We start from the raw sequence: 27,806 nt of genomic DNA, 5'->3' as shown, positions 1-27,806 counted from the left end.
AGGTGATTCTTCTTACGCCGCGTGATGTGCGTGCGTTCGACGTCCCTGAGAAGAATGACCTGAAAATGGCCGATTTGCTTTTTAGTAACAGGGCCAAATTATTAGGAACCACCCATTTTGTCTACCTCACACGGGGGCTCGGTTTTGTGAAACCGCCCAGCTGCATAGAACATAGAAACCTTCAGATTTCATATCTTGGTGTGGGGGGTCCCACATCCAAGATGGAGACATCATGTTGGCCGTCACTAATTTTCATGCAGATGGATATTAAACAGGACCTCTCTATGATGCTCAGAAGCTAAGATACCAATTCCTCGATTTCTGGGGGTATCTCAGTTATGAAAAATATATCATTGTAACCAGGAAAATGTGAACATTCCAAAACTCTGGTCCCTGGGTTAGTGACCGTCATGTGCGTTTTTAAATTCTACATTAACTGTTTGTCCAGCTAAACAATAGAATTTTGGAGGGAATAACTATTTTGAACTAGAAGCTGCTCTGCACTGAGGGTTTACGACGATAATAAAAATTCTTAGGGTGGGGGCCAGCACTGCAGTTCTAGGTCTTCTCTTACAAACGGATAGGGGGTGGGGGGTTTTCTTTTCTAAAACATCTCTCATTTTTAAAATTAGGGAAAAAATACCTTTTGCCTGACACCTCCCCCTTTTAGACTGCGCTATGGAGGTAGGACCTTCTGGTACTACTCCAAGCGTATGTCTGGAGGCTCCCCTCGCCGGGACAACCCATCGGCATTGCCATGCTCGCTGCCCTTGCGGTGTTGAACGGTAAAGTCATACTGCTGGAGGGTGAGGCTCCAGCGTAGCAACCTTCCGTTGGCACCTGACATGGTGTGCAGCCAACTCAGGGGGTTGTGGTCAGTCACGACAGTGAAGGGGCGCCCGTACAAGTAAGGCTGTAAGCGGTTGAGGGCCCATACAATGGCCAGACACTCCTTCTCTATGGTGGAATAGGCCACTTCCCTCGGCAGCAGTTTCCGGCTTAGGTAGAACATGGGGTGTTCTTGGTTCCCCGAGTCGACCTGGCTGAGTACAGCACCAAGGCCAAACTCACTGGCGTCGGTCTGTACTAAGAGTGGCCGTGTGCCGTCGACCGCCTTTAGCACAGGGGATCTGCTCAATGCAGTCTTCAACGCCCTAAAGGCCACCTCGCATTCGTCTGTCCATTTGACGGAATGGGGTAGGCTCTTCCTGGTGAGGTCTGTCAAGGGCTTCGCAAGGCTACTATAGTCCTGTACAAAGCGTCTATAGTACCCTGCGGTGCCCAAGAAGGACTGCACCTGCTTCTTGGTCCTGGGGGTGGGCCAGGACACGATAGCGTCCACCTTTCCAGGCTCTGGCTTCAGAGTACCCCCACCTACCCGGTGCCCCAGGTAGTGGACCTCGTTCATGCCCATCTGGCACTTTCCCGGCTTGATGGTCAAGCCCACCTGGTGAATGCGCCCGAGCACATGCTGCAGATGCTCGAGGTCATCCTCCCAGGTGGGACTGAAGATGACAATGTCATCCAGGTACGCCACTGCGTACCTCTCCAGTCCCTGGAGCAGGTGGTTGACCATTCGCTGGAACGTGGCAGGGGCATTTTTCATGCCGAAGGGCATGACCGTGGATTCATACAATCCGAAGGGGGTGATAAAAGCGGACTTCTCCTAGGCCCCGGGGCTCAAGGGAATCTGCCAATATCCCCGACTCAAATCCATAATGGAGAGATAGCTCGCACTGGCTAACCGCTCCAGCAGCTCCTCAATGCGTGGCATTGGTTGTGCATCAGAGGCTGTGATAGCGTTGAGCCCCCTGTAGTCCACACAGAACCGGGTGGTCCAGTCCTTCTTTGGCACCAGGACTACAGGTGAGGCCCACGCGCTCTTGGACCGCTTAATCACCCTCAACTGCAGCATCTCCTCGACCTCCTGGCGCATGACATGCTGCACCTCGTCGGAGATTCGATAGGCCGTCCGCCGGAGTGGGGCATGATTCCTGGTGTCCACTTCATGGACCGCCACTTCAGTCCTGCCAGGCAGGTTGGTGAACACTGCTTGGAAGGGTTTCAGCACTGCTTGCATCTGAGACCTCTGGTCTGCGGATAGCAAGACGCTTAGCTCTACATCCTCTAGGGACCCGCTGGCCTTCGCTTGGGCGAGCATGTCCAAGAGGGGTCATCCTCCCCATCCTCGGGCAGGTTGCAGACCGGTAGGACGCAGGTTCCACGTTCTTGATGAGCCTTCATCATATTAACGTGAAACGCCTTCCGCCTACCCCGCTCGTGGTCAAGTGTGATCACGTAGGTGACCGGGTTGAGCTGTTGGTGAATGACATACGAGCCTTCCCAGGCCGCCTGAAGCTTGTCCTTTGGTACGGGGACCAGCACCCACACCTTCTGACCCACCTGGTAGGTCCGTTCTCGGGCGTTCTGGTCGTACCAATGCTTCTGGTCAGCCTGGGCTTGCGCCATGTTGTCATGCACCAACTGCGTCAAGGTCTGCATCTTGTCACGGAAGCGCATGACATACTCCACGATGGACACTCCTGGGGAGCTCGGCTCTTCTTCCCAGAATTCCCTTATCAACCCAAGGGGTCCTCGGACACGCCTGCCATACAGGAGCTCAAAGGGGGAGAACCCCGTCGAGGCCTGTGGAACCTCTCTGTAAGCAAATAGCAGGTGTGGGAGGTAACGCTCCCAGTCGCGACCCTGGGTTTCAACCAGCATTTTTAACATCTGTTTGAGGGTACCGTTGAATCGCTCACACAAACCATTGGTCTGTGGGTGATACGCGCTCGATACCAAATGCTGCACCTGCATTTTCTTACATAGAGCCTCCATTAAGCGTGACATGAACTGAGTCCCCTGGTCGGTAAGCATCTCCCTGGGAAATCCTACTCGCGAAAAGATGGCCAAGAGGGCGTCCGCCACCTTATCCGCCCTAATTGAGGACAGGGCTACTGCCTCCAGATACCGGGTAGCATAGTCTACCACGGTAAGGATGAAACGTTTTCCAGAGCTGCTGGGCATGGCCAGTGGTCCCACAATGTCCACAGCAATCCTCTGGAAAGGCTCCTCTATCACTGGCAAAGAGATCAAGGGGGCTTTGGGGGCCGGCCCAGACTTTCCCACTCTTTGACACGTGGTACAGGAGCGACAGTAGTTCACCACATCTGTCCTCATTTTGGGCCAATAAAAGTGATGAGACAGCCGGGCCTTGGTTTTGCTGACCCCCAAGTGTCCAGCGAGTGGAATTTCATGGGCGATCCGCAACAACTCATCCCTGAATTGATAGGGGACGACCAGCTGTCTTTCCCTCAGCCACTCCTGCTAGGGTGTACAGGGAACTGTCTCCTGGTACAACCTCCCTTGGTCCCACAATACCCTCTCCTTATCTGACTCGGAGATGGGTTTCTCAGCGAGGCTCCTTAACGTCTCCAGGCTAGCATCTGAGTGCAGAGCTGCCTGAAACTCCTGGCTGGAGGAAGCCAGAAGTGAGGTTAAGGCCACGTCCTCACTGGGACCCTCTGGGACCGGCTCTGGGTCCATAACTGATTCTGTTATTCCTCTGTCCGAGGAGGGTCCAGAAGGCAGGGCGTTACTTGCGTTCTGGGCACTCTGACTGCGGGTAACAGCGGCTATATAGGCTGTCTCCCCGGGGAATAACACCGTCTCAGTAGCCTGCGAGGCCATGAGAACTACTTCTCCATCATCCTCAATTACCTCAGGCACAGTGCTACGTATGGGGCAGCGACTATCAGCCAGGTCACCATCTGTTGTGACAATGGTCACTGGCACAGCACCACCTGCTTCATGGTCCTCGTGCCTCTCCCCATTACCCTTGGCACTGACCTTTGCTCCTGCTAGGGGATCCTCAGCAACATCACCCCGCAGAGTGACATGGCTGAGTTCTCCTGCACCTTCCAATACTTCATCACCATCATCATCATCATCTTCATCATCATCAGGTAAAGCATTGACATTCACAGTATCAGTATTAACCTTACCAACCGTATCAGATCGGGGAGGGGTGTTTGGGACATAATAAGCAAGCATCCTCCCCAAATCAGTTCCCAACAAAACATTTGCAGGTAGGTTTTTGGATACTCCCACTTCCTTCACCCCACTCCCCGCACCCCAATCAATAAAAACCCGGGCCATGGGCAAGGGGCATCGGACGCCCCCAATCCCGGTGACAGTCAGTGTCTTTCCCGGAATAAGCTCTTCAGTGGACACCAGTTCGGGTCGGATGAGGGTTCGTTCGGCCCCAGTGTCCTTGAGGCCTACAGTGAGAGTGTCCCCCACCCTGACAGACTGAAAGTTTTCACAGGCCCTCCCAACCGGCCCACCCACCAAAAGAACTGAAGCATTAGGCCCTGGGGTCTTGGATGGGGGGTTCTTCCTCTGCTTCTCTGGGCAAGTGGCGCTGAGATGACCAGTCTGGTTGCAGAAATAACACCTGCGGGCATCAGATGAAGGCCGGGCATTGGTAACGGGAAAAAGGCCTCCGGAAGGTCGGCTGGCAGGGGTAGGGATGGTGGTTGATGGCTTACCCCCTTTCCAGCTGGCGACGACCGGCTTCCGCACCTCTGGTCTCCGGTTGGCCTCGTAGGTGTCTGCGATCTGCGCTGCTTTATTGGCATCTGGTGGCTCTCGATCCATCATGAACTGCCGTACCTCAGTCGGACACAGATGCAGGAACTGGTCTTTCACCATCAGGTCCTTTAGCTACTCAAAGGTGGTCGCTGACAGTCCTTGGATCCAATGCTCAAAGTTGGTCCGGAGCCCATGCACCACATCGCTGTAACTGTCGTGCGGTCCACGCTGGAGGCTCCGGAACTTTTTACGGTACACCTCAGGGGTCAGTTGGAACCTCTGGATTAGGGCCTGCTTAATGGCATCATAGGCTTGGAGGAAGAGCCACAAACACATCCAGAGCTTTGCCTCGCAGCCCTGCAGTTAAATATCGCGCCCACTGTTCCTCAGGCAGCTGATACTGCCTGCAAGTCTTTTCAAAACCCCTCAGAAAGGTGTCGAGGTCGCCGTCCTTTTCCATCACAGGGAAATGCTCTGGACGGGGCTTAAACAGGGTTGCATTGTGGGTCTCACCGTTCCGTGGGGTGGATGCTGGGTTCCCGAGTTGGGCCATCTGCAGTTCATGGGCCCTCTGAGCTTGGGCCTCCGCTCGCCGCTCAGCAGCCTCTCGCTCGGCTCTCTCGGCCTCTCCCTCGGCTCTCTCGGCTCGCTCGGCTCTCTCGGCCTCTCGCTGGGCTCTCTCGGCCTCCTGGTGCTGTTGAATTACTCTCAGCCGTCCTTCATGATCCTCTGCAGGAAGTTTCTGTAGAGCCATCTGCAGATAAGGGTCCACGCTGCCCTGGTCGCTGACGCGGCGTGCGTCTACAGGTGGGACCCCTGCAGCAGTACTGTCCATATCTCGGCTGACCCCTGGCCCTGCTGAAGTCTGGAGAAGGGCTTGCTCAGTCTCCAGTTGCGCCAGTGCAGCAGCCATTTGTTCTCTTTTTTTGTCGCGGTGGTCAATGCCTCTGGTTATACATATTCCAATAAGAGTGTCCTTTTTCTGCTGGCGGTACCAGGACTCCCCAACTACGACCATGATCACCAAAATAAAAATAGAAAAGAAAAACCGAAGAAGGGTCGGGGTAACTGCTACACATACAGTATTGTCTCAGATCTAATAAACACTGAGTTCGATCTTCAAAACTTTTGTGCAGGGTCCAGGTAAGAACCGTGCAAGCTTTTAGTGAGAGGAATGATCGCTCAAACCCGATCACTAATGCCCTATGATCCTACCGCTGCCACCAATTTGTCATGAAAACAACACCCACTCTTGGGTCAGACCTTGCAGCTCTCTGGCGTCCCCTTATCCTGCTGGTCAAACAGGGTATTGACCGAGGATAAGCATGGGCGCAGCTGCTCTAATTTATGTCGACTATTGCGGCACGTGATGTGACAGGACGTATATATACCACCAGTTCCTTCCAGGAACGTATATATACCTCCGACCAGCCACCCTCAAACCACAATATCACATAAATACTGGTATACTGCCACCACCGATCGCTTAACAGGTGGATCGGGTACCTGGTAGGTAACGTGAATTAGCGGGTGAGGAACGAGTTTGCTCGACATAGGACAAGAAGAACGAAGCTGGTAAATAATTAATGATTTACTCCCAAAAGGGGGGCAGTGTTTACAAAATATATACAAGATATTATAAAGGAGACAATTTACATGTATGCATCAACAGTTATTAAAATAAAAGGGATAAGTAATAGCAAAACCTGCTTCACAAGGTGATGGTCTCAGATTCTGTGGGGGGGACGGCTCCCCGGAAATTAGAGGTGATTCTTCTTACGCCGCGTGATGTGCGTGTGTTCGACGTCCCTAAGAAGAATGACCTGAAAATGGCCGATTTGCTTTTTAGTAACAGGGCCAAATTATTAGGAACCGCCCATTTTGTCTACCTCACACGGGGGCTCGGATTTGTGAAACCGCCCAGCTGCATAGAACATAGAAACCTTCAGATTTCATATCTTGATGTGGGGGGGTCCCACATCCAAGATGGAGACATCATGTTGGCCGTCACTAATTTTCATGCAGATGGATATTAAACAGGACCTCTCTATGATGCTCAGAAGCTAAGAAACCAATTCCTCGATTTCTGGGGGCATCCCAGTTATGAAAAATATATCATTGTAACCAGGAAAATGTGAACATTCCAAAACTCTGGTCCCTGGGTTAGTGACCGTCATGTGCGTTTTTAAATTCTACATTAACTGTTTGTCCAGCTAAACAATAGAATTTTGGAGGGAATAACTATTTTGAACTAGAAGCTGCTCTGCACTGAGGGTTTACGACGATAATAAAAATTCTTAGGGTGGGGGCCAGCACTGCAGTTCTAGGTCTTCTCTTACAAACGGATAGGGGGTGGGGGGTTTTCTTTTCTAAAACATCTCTCATTTTTAAAATTAGGGAAAAAATACCTTTTGCCTGACACATACACCCCCTTTAACTCTGCCTACACCCCTCCCACTCCTCTCCCAGAGTCATACACCCCCTTTAACTCTGCCTACCCCCCTCCCACTCCTCTCCCAGAGTCATACACACCCTTTAACTCTGCCTACACCCCTCCCACTCCTCTCCCAGAGTCATACACCCCCTTTAACTCTGCCTTCATCCCTCTCACTTCTCTCTCAGAGTCATACACCCCCTTTAACTCTGCCTTCATCCCTCCCACTCCTCTCCCAGAGTCATACACCCCCTTTAACTCTGCCTTCATCCCTCCCACTCCTCTCCCAGAGTCATACACCCCCTTTAACTCTGCCTTCATCCCTCCCACTCCTCTCCCAGAGTAATACACCCCCTTTAACTCTGCCTTCATCCCTCCCACTCCTCTCCTAGAGTCATACACCCCCTTTAACTCTGCCTACACCCCTCCCACTCCTCTCCCAGAGTCATACACCCCCTTTAACTCTGCCTACACGCCTCCCACTCCTCTCCCAGAGTCATACACCCCCTTTAACTCTGCCTACACCCCTCCCACTCCTCTCCCAGAGTCATACACCCCCTTTAACTCTGCCTACACCCCTTCCACTCCTCTCCCAGAGTCATACACCCCCTTTAACTCTGCCTTCATCCCTCCCACTCCTCTCCCAGAGTCATACACCCCCTTTAACTCTGCCTACACCCCTCCCACTCCTCTCCCAGAGTCATACACCCCCTTTAACTCTGCCTTCATCCCTCCCACTCCTCTCCCAGAGTCATACACCCCCTTTAACTCTGCCTTCATCCCTCCCACTCCTCTCCCAGAGTAATACACCCCCTTTAACTCTGCCTTCATCCCTCTCACTCCTCTCCCAGAGTCATACACCCCCTTTAACTCTGCCTACACCCGTCCACTCCTCTCCCAGAGTCATACACCCCCTTTAACTCTGCCTTCATCCCTCCCACTCCTCTCCCAGAGTCATACACCCCCTTTAACTCTGCCTTCATCCCTCCCACTCCTCTCCCAGAGTCATACACCCCCTTTAAGTCTGCCTACACCCCTCCCACTCCTCTCCCAGAGTCACACCCAGCCCCAACACCATCTCCTGTACAGGACACTGCAGGGAATGGAAGTAATACACAAAGCACCAGAACAACTGCCCTGACCATACGGATTATCCTCTGCTCCCCCTCATTGACATGAATAGATGGATGGAGACCTGAATATATTTATATTAAAAAGGAAACTCAGCAGGGTGCATGGACACTTCGCAGGGTATACCGCAGTGTGTGTACATGTGTATACAGTCATGGACGAAAGTGTTGGCACCCTTGAAGTTGTTTCAGAAAATGAAGTATTTTTCCCAGAAAATGATTGCAATTCCACGTTTTGTTAAACACATAATAATAATAATAATAATTTTATTTATAACACCCCGCAGCACTTTACAATTAAGTGGTGACATGTACAAGCAATAAATTCAATACAAGATAAGACAGTTTAATCAGTTGCTCGCAAGCTACAATCTACAATGTTTATTTCCTTTGTATGTTTTGGAACAACACAAAAAACTAAGAAAAAAAGGCAAAGTGGATATAATTTGACACAAAAATGGGCCGGACAAACTTGTTGCCACCCTCAAATTATTATTTGGTTGCACACCCCTTGGAATAGATAATTGCACACATCAGTGCCGCTCACAGCTTCTATCACCGCCGGCAAGTTAGTCATCATCAGGAGGTGGCAATGCGGTCACCGCCTTCAAACTTGTAGCCACCAGGGGGCGGAGATAGAAGTGAGTGACATCAGCTCCGCCCATGATAAGGATTCTTTTGAGGGCAGTCCTAGAAACTGTGGGGTGGGGCTGGTGTCACTCACTGACAGTGTCTTCTTACACAGAAGCTATGGTGGCGGCAGAGACAGAAGCAGAGTGCGGGCGCTGCGCTCACATCTGCCACAGCGTCTATCACTCTGGGTCCAGGACATTTTCAGAAGGGGCAGCAATGCAAGAAACTGGAAAGTAACTGCAGTGCTGCCCCTGGTGACGTCATGTTCCAGGAAGGGTGATGGATGCTGGGGGGAGTGAGTGCAGCCCCGGCTTCCTGTGACGTTACCTCTGAGACTCCTCTCAAACAGAACATCACAGGAAGTGCAGTGAAATAACAAATTTAGGGATTAGCTGGATAGGGAGTAGTGTAGAATATTGTATAATAAAGCAAATTTAAAAAGTGGTTACGGTGTAAGGATAGATATTTAGAAAATACATTTTAGGTGCTGGACCACCCCTTTAATTATTTTCTTGATGTGTGAACGGAGGCTTACATGTTGTAACAAAGATTAAATTAGACAATTGTTTTGGAGTCACATTCATCTCGTCATTATGGTGTTTCTATCCGTATTGTCGATTAGCTTATTGCCTCTCCGTATGGTCCAGCTGGGATATTTGTTATGTATTACATTATTACAGGTTATTTTAGACTCAGTATTAAATATGTCTGTTTCACTGCTATTTCGTTTGACTGACCAGTTCCCCAACAGGAACATATGTAACCACATGTGCAGGACGGCTAGTAATGTAGAATTGGTTGCCATAGGATTTTTTTATATGGGTTGATAATAATTCCTGTTTTTTTTTATCACCAGTCAAAGTAATATCTAAATAGTTAGTACTAATACTATTCAGAATATAAATAAATGTTAAATTCATAAGATTTTTATTAATATAATAGAAGATATCCGTGGCCTGCACCTGATTTCCCCTCCATGTTAGAAGAACGTCATCTATATATCGACAATACCTCCTGATATGGGGAGGAAAGATTATCTTCAGAAAAAAAAATAGTTCTTCCCATTTTATCATAAAAATATTAGCCACAAATGGGGAAAATTTCACCCCATTGAAGCCGTAAAGAAAACAAACACAAAACAATGTGTCACTTGACATCAATGTAGAATGTGTTTTTATACATCAGGAGTTATTAAAAATTTACGAGACTCAATAACATTCCGTGTTACAGATAGCGCAGGGTGCAAATATTTTAACACTCAGATTTGGTCAGAGAAAAAAATAAAAATTCCCTCATCAGCACACCTCCCGTGAAAAACATTGGTCTGGGTGTCCAACTTTTTTACGAACAGCACTCGGATCAAAAATACAGCGTTAGGGAGCCCAAAGGCCGAGAATGAGACGCATTTAAGAATAAGTCAACCGCTTCTCTTCGCCAACAAAAAATGTGACTTTCTGCTTGTTGGACACATTCGAGAGTGTGAAGTTATTAAAATTCGTGTGTATTTTATTACATTTATAGCAAATCGTTTACACTATTTCTGCAGGGTGGAGTAAGACGTAGCCGTATTAGCACATGTGATCCATTAGGTGACATGCAGCCCATTAACAGAAAGGTGGAGAGCAAGAAGGAATAGAAATATTAATTAGAGAAAATAAAATAATTTTTCAAATTGACAAAGTCACAAAACATCCAGGAGACGACTTTACTCTGAATATTCTGCTTACAGGGTCGAGGGCATGGAGCTTGTGAAACGTCACTAGTGTCATAATCGGGGCAATGACGCTGTGCTCAGACTACCTATCTTCTTCCAGACAGCCATATTTACTGATAATGTGGGGGAATGAGGGGCTTCATATATGGGTAACTCCCCCCTGGAATAAGGAGGCTCAGTATGATCTAAGACATGTGCCCAGCTGATCTGCAGTTCAAAAGCCTTTTTTTGAGTAACGTAAAAACCAAGGCAAACTTTGTCTTATTTTCAATTCTCTCTCCAATTCTTCCCTCTTGGCGCGCTCGTTGGCCTCTCTCTCCTTCTCTATTTCTCTCTTGTGGGCAAAATCTAACAGGATTCTCTTCCTCTCGATCTTCTCAGCGATGGGATTTCTTGGCTGCTCCATCCGGAACTCCACATCTCTCACGATCTCATATAGACACTTTAGGATCCCCTCATGTTTTCCCCGGGTTTTCAGATGATCTTCCGCTGTGTAGTTCTCCACGGGGAACATGTTTTCCACCCCCATCCTCCTGAACTTCTCCTGAATGTCTGGGAGATGCTCGCTCAGCTCATGGGTAATGACCACGGTGGGGACGAGTTCTAGATCAGAATGAAGACAATGAGTTATAAAGTATGTGTCTTTGTGATGTCATAGTGAGAGTTAAGCTAAGGGTTGTGTTCTTGTGACCTCATCTTTTACGACAAGTACAGATCTAGCAGACCCTTATTGTCAGGAATATTATAAAATATTAATATCAGGAAAATGTCCCTCCATCTGCGTGACACACATGTTCACCCCCCTCCCTTATTCCCTTTCTGCTCAGCACAAAAGCCCCAATTAACGCACGACTGATAAATAGTTATTCACACACGGCCAGGGAAGAAGTGTGAAAACTTCGTTAGGAAGCAGGCCTCGTGTCCCTGAAAGACGCAGGAGGTACTTAAAATGCAGGCTTCCCTAATTTGTGTGTAACTGTGAAGGGTCTTCCCCGAGCTTCAAAGGGGAATTTGCAGACTCACTGACTCCGATATTAGTTATGAAATAATATGAGTTCCATAGGTCCGACAATAACGAGACCCAAATGGATAGTGACCAAATCAGCCCCAGAATATGCAGGTATTTTTCCACGGCTGTAATCACAATCAGGGAGCTGCAGCGCAAAAACACCCGAATAGTAGACTGCAGCTCTGGGATATGTGATATCAAAAGAAAGATAAAATCATGAGGGAAAATATGGCGTATGCTGCGAGCTTCTGCGATTAACGGGTGATGAGTTATCGCAAAAGTCAGCATTTCTAATAAAAATCTACAGGCTGAAGACCGGCCCACATGATGTCACCGCAAGGGGCGTGTGGCCAGGTCTCTCCTTAGGTATAAAGTAATCTAGGGGGAAGACAGAAGCACTCATTGCTGGGGGGAATACGAATTATACGCAAAGGGTCCTGTTCAATAACAGCAATCTGGAGAACCCCCCCTCCCACTATACTGAATCGTCTCCGTGATCGTGTAGTGTAAGTAATTTTCACTCTTTATCTTGTTTTATTTTATGTATCTGCTTATGTATTTTAATGCCCCCTTTGTAACATCCTTATGTATATATTTTTCCTAAACACTGCCTCCCTTTTGGATTAAATATAAAATTTAATAGTTCTGTTTCTTTTGTTCTGTAATCGTTCTCCTCCCCGAAGCCATAAACGCTACCGGGTTGGTTCCTGACCCGATACAAGTCCATTGACACTGGGCTGTATCAAACCAGAACTGGTGGCAGCATACCATCTGGGGGATTTGAGGAAGGCTGGCAGTGACGGTCGGAGGTGTGGATATATATTACTGGCGCAGGCAGGGAAATATATATATACCGCCCTCACTGCAGAGGGCTTCAAATACCCAGTGGGCTACAGGACAGCCTCTCCGGCGACCACTCGCTCTAGGTGCAGTACCTTGACTGACCTGAGAGGCGAGGGGGCGCCAGAGAGTTGTGCCTGTATTGTGGCGTCACGGATTGGTGACGTGTAAGGGATAACACCCCACAGTGTCTTCCCCCGCTGGTGGCGGCTTCCTGGCACTACTTACTCTAGGTGCAGTACCTTGACTGACCTGAGAGGTAAGAGGGCGCCAGAGAGCGGCACCCACCGGCCGGCAAGTTTTCCTGACACTTATTAACAAGGTTCATGTAAAGGAGACGCGGATATGTTCTACTAGTAGATATTCAATGAAGATATCCAGGAAGATCAGGGTATTGTAGTAAAGGTGCGGTTTATTCTCAAGACGTTTCATTTCAAGCTACAACTATCTTCTTCACGAGGAGAACCCCAGAAAGTATTGTAAGATATCTCCAAGCCGCCCACTCCACCCTGGATATGTTCTCTAGATCCTTACAGATCAATCGGAGCTGAATCTTCCATAAATGAGTGAAACTTTTGATATTCGAATTCACCCCATTCGCCAAATTTTTCCGCAAAATTAAGTTCAAGGTGATTTAACCGTCAATTACCATGTGATGGGGCAGCTGCAAAAGATTATGGGGAAGCTGGACTTGTCTGGTGCCATGTCAGCCCTCTCTGGCTAATGCAATGTATGAAATTTCAGTGGCCATTTTAGGCGATTTTTGCAAATCATAATGTAACTTGTTCAAATTCACTGGATTCAGTGAATTTACAAAACATCGACCCTTATTTGATTTACATCATCTACTGAATTTAGTTATAGCAAGAGAAGGAAGAGAGGAATAGGTTTGCAGCAGTTAATGAATTGTGACCCTTACTATGAGGAATTCTGGGTATTTTGACAACCGCTGTTATTACAACACTGATCTGCAAATTGCCTCTTCAGACAGAAAAAATATAGGAACTCTAGTGCCAACTAATGGGGGTATCAATCCAGAAAGTCGGTACTGAACCTTGCCTCTTTATTTAGGATAAGAAGCTAAACAAAACACTCCATTTTTAGACATTTGTTTTGAGGGTTTTGCCCCTCATCAGCACAAAGCAGTAAATCCCATGTGGCCCTGTAAGATGCCTTTGACAAGGGTCTAAGGGGTAAAATGTCTCCTTTTGGAGAGCACCAAGTCGGTGTAAGGAAACTGTCACGGGTGTGTCAGAGGTTACAAATAGTCACCCTGCAGTGCTTTGCAGGAGATCTCCACATTTGGCAATGCAGACAGCTGCCTAGATATGAGGCTGTCTTTAGGACCCAGCGACTACCTCCCTTTGGCCTGGGTGTATATATACCTGTTTTTTTCCAGGTGGGCGTTGCCAGTTATACTCATTCCTACTTGGAACTTGGCTGAAGTAGCATCACGTCCTCTTTGGAGTCTTGAGGCCGTGTGCCCTGTTGGAGTTTCTTCTAAAGCCAAGTTCTTATTCCCCTGTGTTGTCTTCCCCTTTTGTCTTTAGAGTGCTAACGGAGGTTGACTAGTGCTCATCTCCTTCTACCCCCAGCTATAGCCTTACGCCAGGGATAGCAGGGCGAGGCACATGATCAGCGACAGCTGCGGAGGCTGTATAGGGACATTAGGGGGAGACAGGGTGATGCTAGTCCAGATTAGGAGGTCACCTCTTCCCCCTTTCCGTAGTGTCTGGGTTCCCTTTCTCCTCTGTGTTGCACTCACACCTGGCGTGACAGAAACTTATGGGACATGCAATCACCACAAGGAGAAACATTTATTCCCACTGTCAGAGGCCTCTCACCCAGCCAAATCAGATCTCTTGTTTTTCTCTGCTGAAGGATCAAACACCCCAAATCTTGTTTCTGCAAATGGAGTGTCTGGTTTGGCTTCTTATCTTAGCTCACGTGACAAGTCTCGTTAAAGGGTCAATATTGTCTTTTAGAATTATCACCCCAAGAATTCAAGTTCTCTTCCTCTCTGAAGACACAATTTACATATTTATATTTCTATCAGTCAGCGAAGCCAGTGGTCTAATTTATACCAGGGTCAAATGCAGTAGAGAAAAGAGGAGCCGACGGAGAAGTGTTTTTTTACTTCATATATTTCTTTCAACTTTTTCCCAGCCCTCAATAAGTTAGCAAAATGGGTGCTGACCGATGCCATTTGACTTTATTTTTACAAAGCAAGTCACAAAAAAAAAAAAAATTTGGGGAAAAAAAAATTTGGAGTAAATTTGAAGAATAGTTTAATAATTCGCCTGAAACCAATTCACGCCTCTTGTTTTTGTACCTGTTATATTTCTGGCCTTCAGAATAATATCTCCCAGTTCTTCTGCTTCCTCTGGAGCGATGGTTTTCTTTGCACTGTGAGACAAGTGATACTTAGAAATTTCCGTACAAAATAAGTCACTGAAACTGTAAAACAGATAAGATACTCTCATCGACATTGAAATTACAACACTAAGAAGGAAAAGTGGTAAATGATGGAAATCACAGGATGCAGGCAAGTTACTGATCTGCAAATTATGAAAAATTGGAAACAATATTTTCAACACATCTGGATTTTTTCAGTTCGGAGTCTGAGCCTCGTGCAGAAATCCCGGCACCTCCGGCCTCGGCTGCTGTCACTTGGGTTATTAATGGTCTTCTGAGGAAGGGTCTGTCGCTGATTTCACAAATCACCAAGATCCACTGCTGGCAGCTTCTGTGTAATCACTGACCAATGATGGCCTCGGTGTGCTTGATTGCATTGTTGTGTCGAAAAATAGTTCCTGATACACTTTGGAGAAATGACCACACCACTGTTTCCACCACCAAATCAATGTAACACTGAGCTGTTAATGACCAGGAATGAAGACTAGAGGAGTCTGGTTAAACTAATTTACAAAAAAAGCAGTAAAGCAATCACCTTCAAGTCTTCACAAATATTCCAGTTATATTTTTCATATTGGATTTTTTCTAACAACAGTTTCATATTTTTGTATGTCTATTTCCTATCAGCAGCATCAGGCATTAACAGGAGGTTATTACCATTATGCAAAAGAACAGCCTTCAAGCTAACTATTGATGAGTCTATGAACAATCGCCAATCAAGGGCCACCCAGGGCCTCCATAACAGAACAAACATTATCAAGAAAACGATGTCCTTTTCTTCAGAGAAGTAGTATTTGCAATCACTCTTAAGGCTACGATACCTGCAGATTCTCACATCTTCATAGAGTAGATCTCGGCAAGAATACTGGTAAATTTTCACGACTTTGCGGAGTAGATCTCAGCTACGATACCTGCAGGTTCTCACGTCTTCACAGAGTAGATCTCGGCTACGATACCTGCAGGTTCTCACGTCTTCACAGAGTAGACCTCGGTTATGATAACTGTAGATTCTCACGTCTTTGCGGAGTAGATCTTGGTTACGATACCTGTAGATTGTCACATCTTCACAAAGTAGATCTTGTCTAGGATACGTGCAGATTCTCACGTCTTCGCGGAGTAGATCTCGGCTACGATACCTGCAGGTTCTCACGTCTTCACGGAGTAGACCTCGGCCACGATACCTGCATATTCTCACGTCTTCACGGAGTAGAACTCGGCTACGATACCTGCAGATTCTCACGTCTTCATGGAGTAGATATCGGCTACGATACCTGCAGGTTCTCAAGTCTTCATGGAGTAGATATCGGCTACGATACCTGCAGATTCCCACGTCTTCATGGAGTAGATATCGGCTATGATACCTGCAGATTCTCACGTCTTCATGGAGTAGATATTGGCTACGATACCTGCAGGTTCTCACGTCTTCATGGAGTAGATATCGGCTACGATACCTGCAGATTCTGACGTCTTCATGGAGTTGATATTGGCTACAATACCTACAGATTCTCACGTCTTCATGGAGTAGATATCGGCACGATACCTGCAGGTGCTCACGTCTTCATGGAGTAAATATCGGCTACGATACCTGCAGGTTCTCATGTCTTCATGGAGTAGATCTCGGCTACGATACCTGCAAGTTCTCATGTCTTTGCGGAATAGATATCGGTTACAATACCTGCAGCTTCTCACGTCTTCATGGAGTAGATATCGGCTACGATACCTGCAGGTTCTCACATCTTCATGGAGTAGATATCGGCTACGATACCTGCAGGTTCTCACGTCTTCACAGAGTAGACCTCGGTTATGATAACTGTAGATTCTCACGTCTTTGCGGAGTAGATCTTGGTTACGATACCTGTAGATTGTCACATCTTCACAAAGTAGATCTTGTCTAGGATACGTGCAGATTCTCACGTCTTCGCGGAGTAGATCTCGGCTACGATACCTGCAGGTTCTCACGTCTTCACGGAGTAGACCTCGGCCACGATACCTGCATATTCTCACGTCTTCACGGAGTAGAACTCGGCTACGATACCTGCAGATTCTCACGTCTTCATGGAGTAGATATCGGCTACGATACCTGCAGGTTCTCACGTCTTCATGGAGTAGATATCGGCTACGATACCTGCAGATTCCCACGTCTTCATGGAGTAGATATCGGCTATGATACCTGCAGATTCTCACGTCTTCATGGAGTAGATATTGGCTACGATACCTGCAGGTTCTCACGTCTTCATGGAGTAGATATCGGCTACGATACCTGCAGATTCTGACGTCTTCATGGAGTTGATCTCGGCTACGATACCTGCAAGTTCTCACGTCTTTGCGGAATAGATATCGGTTACAATACCTGCAGCTTCTCACGTCTTCATGGAGTAGATATCGGCTACGATACCTGCAGGTTCTCACATCTTCATGGAGTAGATATCGGCTACGATACCTGCAGGTTCTCACGTCTTCACAGAGTAGATATCGGCTACGATACCTGCAGATTCTCACGTCTTTGCGGAATAGATATCGGTTACAATACCTGCAGGTTCTCACTTCTTCATGGAGTAGATATCGGCTACGATACCTGCAGGTTCTCACGTCTTCATGGAGTAGATATCGACTACGATACCGGCAGGTTCTCACATCTTCATGGAGTAGATATCGGCTATGATACCTGCAGATTCTCACATCTTTGCGGAATAGATATTGTTTATGATACCTGCAGATTCTCACATCTTCACGGAGTAGATCTCGGCTACGATACCTGCAAATTCTTACGTCTTCGCGGAGTAGATCTTGGTTACGATACCTGTAGATTGTCACATCTTCACAAAGTAGATCTTGTCTAGGATACGTGCAGGTTCTCACGTCTTCACGGAGTAGACCTCGGCCACGATACCTGCATATTCTCACGTCTTCGCAGACTAGATCTCGGCTACGATACCTGCATATTCTCACATCTTCACGGAGTAGATATCGGCTACGATACCTGCAGGTTCTCCCATGTTCATGGAGTAGATATCTGCTACGATACCTGCAGGTTCTCACGTCTTCACAGAGTAGATATCGGCTACGATACCTGCAGATTCTCCCATGTTCATGGAGTAGATATCTGCTACGATACCTGCAGGTTCTCATGTCTTCATGGAGTAGATATCGGCTACGATACCTGCATATTCTCACGTCTTCATGGAGTAGATATCCGCTACGATACCTGCAGGTTCTCACGTCTTCATGGAGTAGATATTGGCTACGATACCTGCAGGTTCTCATGTCTTCATGGAGTAGATATCGGCTACGATACCTGCAGGTTCTCACGTCTTCATGGAGTAGATATCGGCTACGATACCTGCAGGTTCTCATGTCTTCATGGAGTAGATATCGGCTACGATACCTGCAGATTCTCACGTCTTCATGGAGTAGATATCGGCTACAATACCTGCAGCTTCTCATGTCTTCATGGAGTAGATATCGGCTACGATACCTGCAGATTCTCACGTCTTCATGGAGTAGATATCGGCTACAATACCTGCAGCTTCTCACGTCTTCATGGAATAGATATCGGTTACAATACCTGCAGGTTCTCACGTCTTCATGGAGTAGATATCGGCTACGATACCTGCAGATTCTCACGTCTTCATGGAGTAGATATCGGCTACGATACCTGCAAATTCTCACGTCTTTGCGGAATAGATATCGGTTACAATACCTGCAGGTTCTCACGTCTTCATGGAGTAGATATCGGCTACAATACCTGCAGATTCTCACATCTTCACGGAGTAGATATCGGCTACGATACCTGTAAATTCTCACGTCGTCGCGGAGTAGATCTTGTTTACGATACCTGTAGATTGTCACATCTTCACAAAGTAGATCTTTAGATCTTGTCTAGGATACCTGCAGGTTCTCACGTCTTCACGGAGTAGACCTCGGCCACGATACCTGCATATTCTCACGTCTTCGCAGACTAGATCTCGGCTATGATACCTGCATATTCTCACGTCTTCACGGAGTAGATATCGGCCACGATACCTGCATATTCTCACGTCTTCGCAGACTAGATCTCGTCTATGATACCTGCATATTCTCACGTCTTCATGGAGTAGATATCGGCTACGATACCTGCAGTTTCTCACGTCTTCCTGGAGTAGATATTGGCTACGATACCTGCAGGTTCTCACGTCTTCATGGAGTAGATATCGGCTACGATACCTGCAGGTTCTCACGTCTTCATGGAGTAGATATTGGCTACGATACCTGCAGATTCTCACGTCTTCATGGAGTAGATATCGGCTACGATACCTGAAAGTTCTCACGTCTTCATGGAGTAGATATCGGCTATGATACCTGCAGATTCTCACGTCTTCATGGAGTAGATATTGGCTACGATACCTGCAGATTCTCACGTCTTCATGGAGTAGATATCGGCTACGATACCTGAAGGTTCTCACGTCTTCATGGAGTAGATATCGGCTATGATACCTGCAGGTTCTCACGTCTTCATGGAGCAGATATCGGCTACGATACCTGCAGGTTCTCATGTCTTCATGGAGTAGATATCGGCTACGATACCTCAAGGTTCTCATGTCTTCATGGAGAAGATATCGGCTACGATACCTGCAGGTTCTCACGTCTTCATGGAGTAGATATTGGCTACGATACCTGCAGATTCTCACGTCTTCATGGAGTAGATATCGGCTACGATACCTGAAGGTTCTCACGTCTTCATGGAGCAGATATCGGCTACGATACCTGCAGGTTCTCATGTCTTCATGGAGTAGATATCGGCTACGATACCTCAAGGTTCTCATGTCTTCATGGAGAAGATATCGGCTACGATACCTGCAGGTTCTCACGTCTTCATGGAGTAGATATCGGCTACGATACCTGCAGATTCTCACGTCTTCATGGAGTAGATATCGGCTACAATACCTGCAGCTTCTCACGTCTTCATGGAGTAGATATCGGCTACGATACCTGCAGGTTCTCACGTCTTCATGGAGTAGATATCGGCTACGATACCTGCAGGTTCTCATGTCTTCATGGAGTAGATCTCAGCTACGATACCTGCAGGTTCTCATGTCTTCATGGAGTAGATCTCGGCTATGATACCTGCAGGTTCTCACGTCTTCATTGAGTAGATATCGGCTACGATACCTGCAGGTTCTCACGTCTTCATGGAGTAGATATCAGCTACGATACCTTCAGGTTCTCACATCTTCATGGAGTAGATATCGGTTACAATACCTGCAGGTTCTCACGTCTTCACAGAGTAGATATCGGCTACGATACCTGCAGATTCTCACGTCTTCATGGAGTAGATATCGGCTACAATACCTGCAGCTTCTCAAGTCTTCATGGAGTAGATATCGGCTACGATACCTGCAGGTTCTCATGTCTTCATGAAGTAGATATCGGCTATGATACCTGCAGGTTCTCATGTCTTCGTGGAGTAGATCTCGGCTACGATACCTGCAGATTCTCACGTCTTTGCGGAATAGATATCGGTTACAATACCTGCAGGTTCTCACGTCTTCATGGAGTAGATATCGGCTACGATACCTGCAGATTCTCACGTCTTCATGGAGTAGATATCGGCTACGATACCTGCAAATTCTCACGTCTTTGCGGAATAGATATCGGTTAAAATACCTGCAGGTTCTCATGTCTTCATGGAGTAGATATCGGCTGCGATACTTGCAGATTCTCACATCTTCACGGAGTAGATATCGGCTACGATACCTGTAAATTCTCACGTCTTCGCGGAGTAGATCTTGTTTACGATACCTGTAGATTGTCACATCTTCACAAAGTAGATCTTGTCTAGGATACCTGCAGGTTCTCACGTCTTCACGGAGTAGACCTCGGCCATGATACCTGCATATTCTCACGTCTTCGCAGACTAGATCTCGGCTATGATACCTGCATATTCTCACGTCTTCACGGAGTAGATATCGGCCACGATAACTGCATATTCTCACGTCTTCGCAGACTAGATCTCGTCTATGATACCTGCATATTCTCACGTCTTCATGGAGTAGATATCGGCTACGATACCTGCAGGTTCTCACGTCTTCATGGAGTAGATATTGGCTACGATACCTGCAGGTTCTCACGTCTTCATGGAGTAGATATCGGCTACGATACCTGCAGGTTCTCACGTCTTCATGGAGTAGATATTGGCTACGATACCTGCAGATTCTCACGTCTTCATGGAGTAGATATCGGCTACGATACCTGAAGGTTCTCACGTCTTCATGGAGTACATATCGGCTACGATACCTGCAGATTCTCACGTCTTCATGGAGTAGATATTGGCTACGATACCTGCAGATTCTCACGTCTTCATGGAGTAGATATCAGCTATGATACTTGCAGGTTCTCATGTCTTCATGGAGTAGATATCGGCTACGATACCTGAAGGTTCTCACGTCTTCATGAAGTAGATATTGGTTACGATACCTGCAGATTCTCACGTCTTTGTGGAATAGATATCGGCTACAATACCTGCAGGTTCTCACGTCTTCATGGAGTAGATATCGGCTACGATACCTGCAGGTTCTTACGTCTTCATGGAGGAGACCTTGGCTACGATACCTGCAGATTCTCACGTCTTCGCGGAGTAGATATCGGCTACTATACCTGCAGATTCTCACGTCTTCGTGGAGTAGATCTGGTTTACGATATCTGCAGATTTTCACGTCTTTGCGGAATAGATCTCAGCTACGATACCTGCAGATTCTCACATCTTCACAGAGTAGACCTTGGCTACGATACCTGCTGATTCTCACATCTTCACGGAGTAGACCTTGGCTACGATACCTGCAGAATCTCACGTCTTCATGGAATAGATCTGGTCTACGATATCTGCAGATTTTCACGTCTTTGCGGAATAGATCTCGGCTACGATACCTGCAGATTCTCATTTCTTCGCAGGGTAGATCTCGGCAAACGGTATTTGTAGACTCTCACATTTTCGTGGAGTAGATTCCATCCTTTGAGCCTGAAACTTACAAGCTCTGATTCTTGTTTTGACAAGTCTAAATCACGGATAAGGTCATTGAAATCTACTAGAGATAAGAGGTGAGGTTCTGATGAACAACTTGCTCGGAAAGTAGGAAACTTCTAACATGGCTGTGTGCCTCCTCTTCAGTGTAAGGTCAGAGCTGTCACTTACAATAACAAAATCTGGACACTTGGGTACAGGAAGGTCTTCGCTATATAAGACGGGCCTCATTGCAGATGGCAAATTGGGGTAATTAGCTGCATATTGTGTTCTAAATGTGATTCCTGTAATGCTTGTTAAGCAGAAATAGCAATCTGTTATATTGTCCTTTGGTTCCCTCCAAACCATCAGAATGGCAGATGGTGAATGATGGAACCATATTTTTTCCAACCAGTAAGAAGCCTAACACATGATGAACAGCATACAGTAAATGTGTCGCCCAGGACCTTTCCGGATCACCAACTTTACACCTGAAATAAAGCTCAATACACTATTTTACAAGTGACGTAATCATGCGATGGCGTACCATAAAAAAAAGCTAAAATGAAAAAAATAAAAAACAATACGGGCAAAAAAAATCCCGCACCTGATGAAAAAAATCTGACATTTGCATTCAGGAGGTGAAATCTTACTAGAATCGCCATTAAATGTTCTTGTGAAACAAATCATGTTGTCCATTAATGACCTCGGTGACAGCCGCCGAGGTCGGAGGTGCCGGGATTTGTTCACGAGGCTCAAACTCCGGACTGGAGAATCCACATGGAACAGAACTTTCAAAACAAGTTTCCCATCATTTCCATATAACTAACAGGTCCGTCCATCCTGTGGTTCCCATAAACCCACAACATTTCCTTCTTAGTGCCGTCATTTCAATGCTGAGGATTGTAGCTCTGCAAACAAACTATGACATAGACGTCTATGAGGGTCTGCAGGTTATCGTGTCCTAAAGTCAATATGTCAATGTCTGGCCTTAATTAGGATATGTTAATATTAGTCATACATTCCCTTTAAGATGAATATTTAATAACATCATACAAGTATTCAATTGTCAGTGCAGCCGTATGTACAAAGGAGTGTAAGACCCTGGTGCTGAATGTAGGGGACCCCATAACAGAGAGGAAATTGCGCCTCCATTATGTCATTGGGTTTGAAAAAATGAAAAAAAGCGACTGTAAATGTATTACCCAATAGCTCCATGGCCTGTCCCTATGGTTTGTGCTCCGTGGTCTGTCACTGTGGTGTGTGCTCTGTGGTCTGTCTCTATGGTGTGAGCTCCATGGCCTGTCCCTATGGTGTGTGCTCCGTGGTCTGTCTCTATGGTGTGAGCTCCGTGGTCTGTCTCTATGGTGTGTGCTCCGTGGTCTGTCTCTATGGTGTGTGCTCTGTGGCCTGTCTCTATGGTGTGTGCACCGTGGTCTGTCTCTATGGTGTGTGCTCAGTGGTCTGTCTCTATGGTGTGTGCTCTGTGATCTGTCTCTATGGTGTGTGCTCCGTGTTCTGTCTCTATGGTTTGTGCTCCGTGGTCTGTATCTATGGTGTGTGCTCCTAAGTCTGTCTCTGGTGTGTTTTGTGTTCTGTCTCTATGGTGTGTGCTCCTTCGTCTGTCTCTATGGTGTGTGCTCCGTGGTCGGTCTCTATGTGTGCTCCGTGGTCTGTCTTTATGATGTGTGCTTCATGGTTGATCACTATGATGTGTGCTTCGTGTTCTGTCTCTATGGTTTGTGCTCCGTAGTCTATCTCTATGGTGTGTGCTCCATGGTCTATCTCTATGGTGTGTGCTCTGTGGTCTGTCTCTATGGTGTGTGCTCTGTGGTCTGTCTCTATGGTGTGTGCTCCATGGTCTATCTCTATGGTGTGTGCTCAGTGGTCTGTCTCTATGGTGTGTGCTCTGTGGTCTGTCTCTATGGTGTGTGCTCTGTGGTCTGTCTCTATGGTGTGTGCTCTGTGGTCTGTCTCTATGGTGTGTGCTCCATGGTCTATCTCTATGGTGTGTGCTCAGTGGTCTGTCTCTATGGTGTGTGCTCAGTGGTCTGTCTCTATGGTGTATGCTCCGTGGTCTGTCTCTGTGGTGTGTGCTCAGTGGTCTGTCTCTATGGTGTGAGCTCAGTGGTCTGTCTCTATGGTGTATGCTCCGTGGTCTGTCACTGTGGTGTGTGCTCTGTGGTCTGTCTCTATGGTGTGAGCTCCATGGCCTGTCCCTATGGTGTGTGCTCCGTGGTCTGTCTCTATGGTGTGAGCTCCGTGGTCTGTCTCTATGGTGTGTGCTCCGTGGTCTGTCTCTATGGTGTGTGCTCTGTGGCCTGTCTCTATGGTGTGTGCACCGTGGTCTGTCTCTATGGTGTGTGCTCAGTGGTCTGTCTCTATGGTGTGTGCTCTGTGATCTGTCTCTATGGTGTGTGCACCGTGGTCTGTCTCTATGGTGTGTGCTCAGTGGTCTGTCTCTATGGTGTGTGCTCTGTGATCTGTCTCTATGGTGTGTGCTCAGTGGTCTGTCTCTATGCTGTGTGCTCTGTGATCTGTCTCTATGGTGGGTGCTCTGTGGTCTGTCTCTATGGTGTGTGCTCCGTGTTCTGTCTCTATGGTTTGTGCTCCGTGGTCTGTATCTATGGTGTGTGCTCCTAAGTCTGTCTCTGGTGTGTTTTGTGTTCTGTCTCTATGGTGTGTGCTCCTTCGTCTGTCTCTATGGTGTGTGCTCCGTGGTCGGTCTCTATGTGTGCTCCGTGGTCTGTCTTTATGATGTGTGCTTCATGGTTGATCACTATGATGTGTGCTTCGTGTTCTGTCTCTATGGTTTGTGCTCCGTAGTCTATCTCTATGGTGTGTGCTCCATGGTCTATCTCTATGGTGTGTGCTCTGTGGTCTGTCTCTATGGTGTGTGCTCTGTGGTCTGTCTCTATGGTGTGTGCTCCATGGTCTATCTCTATGGTGTGTGCTCAGTGGTCTGTCTCTATGGTGTGTGCTCTGTGGTCTGTCTCTATGGTGTGTGCTCTGTGGTCTGTCTCTATGGTGTGTGCTCTGTGGTCTGTCTCTATGGTGTGTGCTCCATGGTCTATCTCTATGGTGTGTGCTCAGTGGTCTGTCTCTATGGTGTGTGCTCAGTGGTCTGTCTCTATGGTGTATGCTCCGTGGTCTGTCTCTGTGGTGTGTGCTCAGTGGTCTGTCTCTGTGGTGTGTGCTCCGTGGTCTTTCTCTATGGTGTGAGCTCTGTGGTCTGTCTCTATGGTGTGTGCTCTGTGGTCTGTCTCTATGGTGTGTGCTCAGTGGTCTGTCTCTATGGTGTGTGCTCAGTGGTCTGTCTTTGTGGTGTGTGCTCCGTGGTCTGTCTCTATGGTGTGTGCTTAGTGGTCTGTCTCTGTGGTGTGTGCTCCGTGGTCTGTCTCTGTGGTGTGTGCTCCATGGTCTGTCTCTATGGTGTGTGCTCTGTGGTCTGTCTCTACGGTGTATGCTCCGTGGTCTGTCTCTATGGTGTGAGCTCTGTAGTCTGTCTCTACGGTGTATGCTCCGTGGTCTGTCTCTATGGTGTGTGCTCAGTGGTCTGTCTCTATTGTGTGTGTTCCATGGTCTGTCTCTATGGTGTGAGCTCAGTGGTCTGTCTCTATGGTGTGAGCTCTGTAGTCTGTCTCTATGGTGTATGCTCCGTGGTCTGTCTCTATGGTGTGTGCTCCGTGGTCTGTCTCTATGGTGTGTGCTCAGTGGTCTGTCTCTATGGTGTGAGCTCTGTGGTCTGTCTCTATGGTATGTCTATATGGTGTGTGCTCCGTGGTCTGTCTCTGGTGTGTGTTTCGTGGTCTGTATCTGGTGTGTGCTCTGTGGTCTGTCTCTATGGTGTGTGCTCCGTGGTCTGTCTCTGGTGTGTGTTTCGTGGTCTGTATCTGGTGTGTGCTCTGTGGTCTGTCTCTATGGTGTGTGCTCTGTGGTCTGTCTCTATGGTGTATGCTCCGTGGTCTGTCTCTGTGGTGTGTGCTCAGTGGTCTGTCTCTGTGGTGTGTGCTCCGTGGTCTTTCTCTATGGTGTGAGCTCTGTGGTCTGTCTCTATGGTGTGTGCTCTGTGGTCTGTCTCTATGGTGTGTGCTCAGTGGTCTGTCTCTATGGTGTGTGCTCAGTGGTCTGTCTTTGTGGTGTGTGCTCCGTGGTCTGTCTCTATGGTGTGTGCTTAGTGGTCTGTCTCTGTGGTGTGTGCTCCGTGGTCTGTCTCTGTGGTGTGTGCTCCATGGTCTGTCTCTATGGTGTGTGCTCTGTGGTCTGTCTCTACGGTGTATGCTCCGTGGTCTGTCTCTATGGTGTGAGCTCTGTAGTCTGTCTCTACGGTGTATGCTCCGTGGTCTGTCTCTATGGTGTGTGCTCAGTGGTCTGTCTCTATTGTGTGTGTTCCATGGTCTGTCTCTATGGTGTGAGCTCAGTGGTCTGTCTCTATGGTGTGAGCTCTGTAGTCTGTCTCTATGGTGTATGCTCCGTGGTCTGTCTCTATGGTGTGTGCTCCGTGGTCTGTCTCTATGGTGTGTGCTCAGTGGTCTGTCTCTATGGTGTGAGCTCTGTGGTCTGTCTCTATGGTATGTCTATATGGTGTGTGCTCCGTGGTCTGTCTCTGGTGTGTGTTTCGTGGTCTGTATCTGGTGTGTGCTCTGTGGTCTGTCTCTATGGTGTGTGCTCCGTGGTCTGTCTCTGGTGTGTGTTTCGTGGTCTGTATCTGGTGTGTGCTCTGTGGTCTGTCTCTATGGTGTGTGCTCTGTGGTGTGTCTCTATGATGTGTGCTCCGTGGTCTGTCACTGTGGTGTGAGCTCCGTGGTCTGTCTCTATGGTGTGTGCTCTTTGGTCAGTCTCTATGGTGTGTGCTCTGTGGTCAGTCTCTATGGCGTGTGCTCCGTGGTATGTCTATATGGTGTGTGCTCCGTGGTCTGTCTCTGGTGTGTGTTTCGTGGTCTGTATCTGGTGTGTGCTCTGTGGTCTGTCTCTATGGTGTGTGCTCCGTGGTCTGTCTCTGGTGTGTGTTTCGTGGTCTGTATCTGGTGTGTGCTCTGTGATCTGTCTCTATGGTGTGTGCTCTGTGGTCTGTCTCTATGGTGTGTGCTCTGTGGTCTGTCTCTATAGTGTGTGCTCCGTGGTCTGTCACTGTGGTGTGAGCTTCGTGGTCTGTCACTGTGGTGTGTGCTCCGTGGTCTGTCTCTATGGTGTGTGCTCTGTGGTCTGTCTCTATGGTGTGTGCTCTGTGGTCTGTCTCTATGGTGTGTGCTCTGTGGTCTGTCACTGTGGTGTGAGCTCCGTGGTCTGTCTCTATGGTGTGTGCTCCGTGGTCTGTCTCTGTGGGGTATGCTCTGTGGCCTGTCTCTATGGTATGTGCTCCGTGGTCTGTCTCTATGGTGTGTGCTCAGTGGTCTGTCTCTATGGTGTGCGCTCTGTGGTCTGTCTCTATGGTGTGTGCTCTGTGGTCTGTCTCTATGGTGTGTGCTCAGTGGTCTGTCTCTATGGTTTGTGCTCAGTGGTCTGTCTCTATGGTGTGTGCTCCGTGGTCTGTCTCTATGGTGTGTGCTCCGTGGTCTGTCTCTATGGTGTGAGCTCTGTAGTCTGTCTCTAAGTTGGGGGCTCCGTGGTCTGTCTCTATGGTGTGTGCTCCGTGGTCTGTCTCTATGGTGTGAGCTCTGTAGTCTGTCTCTAAGTTGGGGGCTCCGTGGTCTGTCTCTATGGTGTGTGCTCCGTGGTCTGTCTCTATGGTGTGTGCTCTGTGGTCTGTCTCTATGTGTGCTCCTTGGTCTGTCTCTATGGTGTGTGCTCCTTGGTCTGTCTCTATGGTGTGTGCTCAGTGTCTATGTGTGCTCCGTGGTCAGTCTCTATGGCGTGTGCTCTGTGATCTGTCTCTATGGTGTGTGCTCCGTGTTCTGTCTCTATGGTGTGTGCTCAGTGGTCTGTCTCTATGGTGTGTGCTCAGTGGTCTGTCTCTATGTGTGCTCCGTGGTCTGTCTCTATGGTGTGTGCTCTGTGGTCTGTCTCTATGGTGTGTGCTCAGTGATCTATCTCTATGGTGTGTGCTCTGTGGTCTGTCTCTA

The 27,806-nt window shown here is 47.8% G+C and overlaps 1 protein-coding gene across 1 annotated transcript in view; it reads right to left on the bottom strand.

Moving 5' to 3' along the window:
• Nucleotides 1-9,554: 9,554 nt before the first annotated feature.
• Nucleotides 9,555-27,806, bottom strand: part of LOC141162667 (uncharacterized) — a 42,351-nt gene continuing 24,099 nt past the window's right edge. The window contains exons 3-4 of the mRNA XM_073649013.1: nucleotides 14,686-14,759; nucleotides 9,555-11,107 (exon numbers count right to left, since the gene is read on the bottom strand). Of these exons, the coding sequence (XP_073505114.1) occupies nucleotides 10,719-11,107; nucleotides 14,686-14,759 (463 nt within the window). The 3' untranslated portion in view covers nucleotides 9,555-10,718. The remainder of the gene's footprint in view (nucleotides 11,108-14,685; nucleotides 14,760-27,806) is intronic.

The sequence above is a fragment of the Phyllobates terribilis genome, unplaced genomic scaffold, assembly GCF_046119375.1.
Source record: "Phyllobates terribilis strain yellow unplaced genomic scaffold, ASM4611937v1 Scaffold_9__5_contigs__length_417890890, whole genome shotgun sequence".
Classification (NCBI taxonomy): Eukaryota; Metazoa; Chordata; class Amphibia; order Anura; family Dendrobatidae; genus Phyllobates; species Phyllobates terribilis.
The sequence above is the reverse complement of the archived record's forward strand: the minus strand, read 5'-3'. Positions and strand labels throughout refer to the sequence as shown.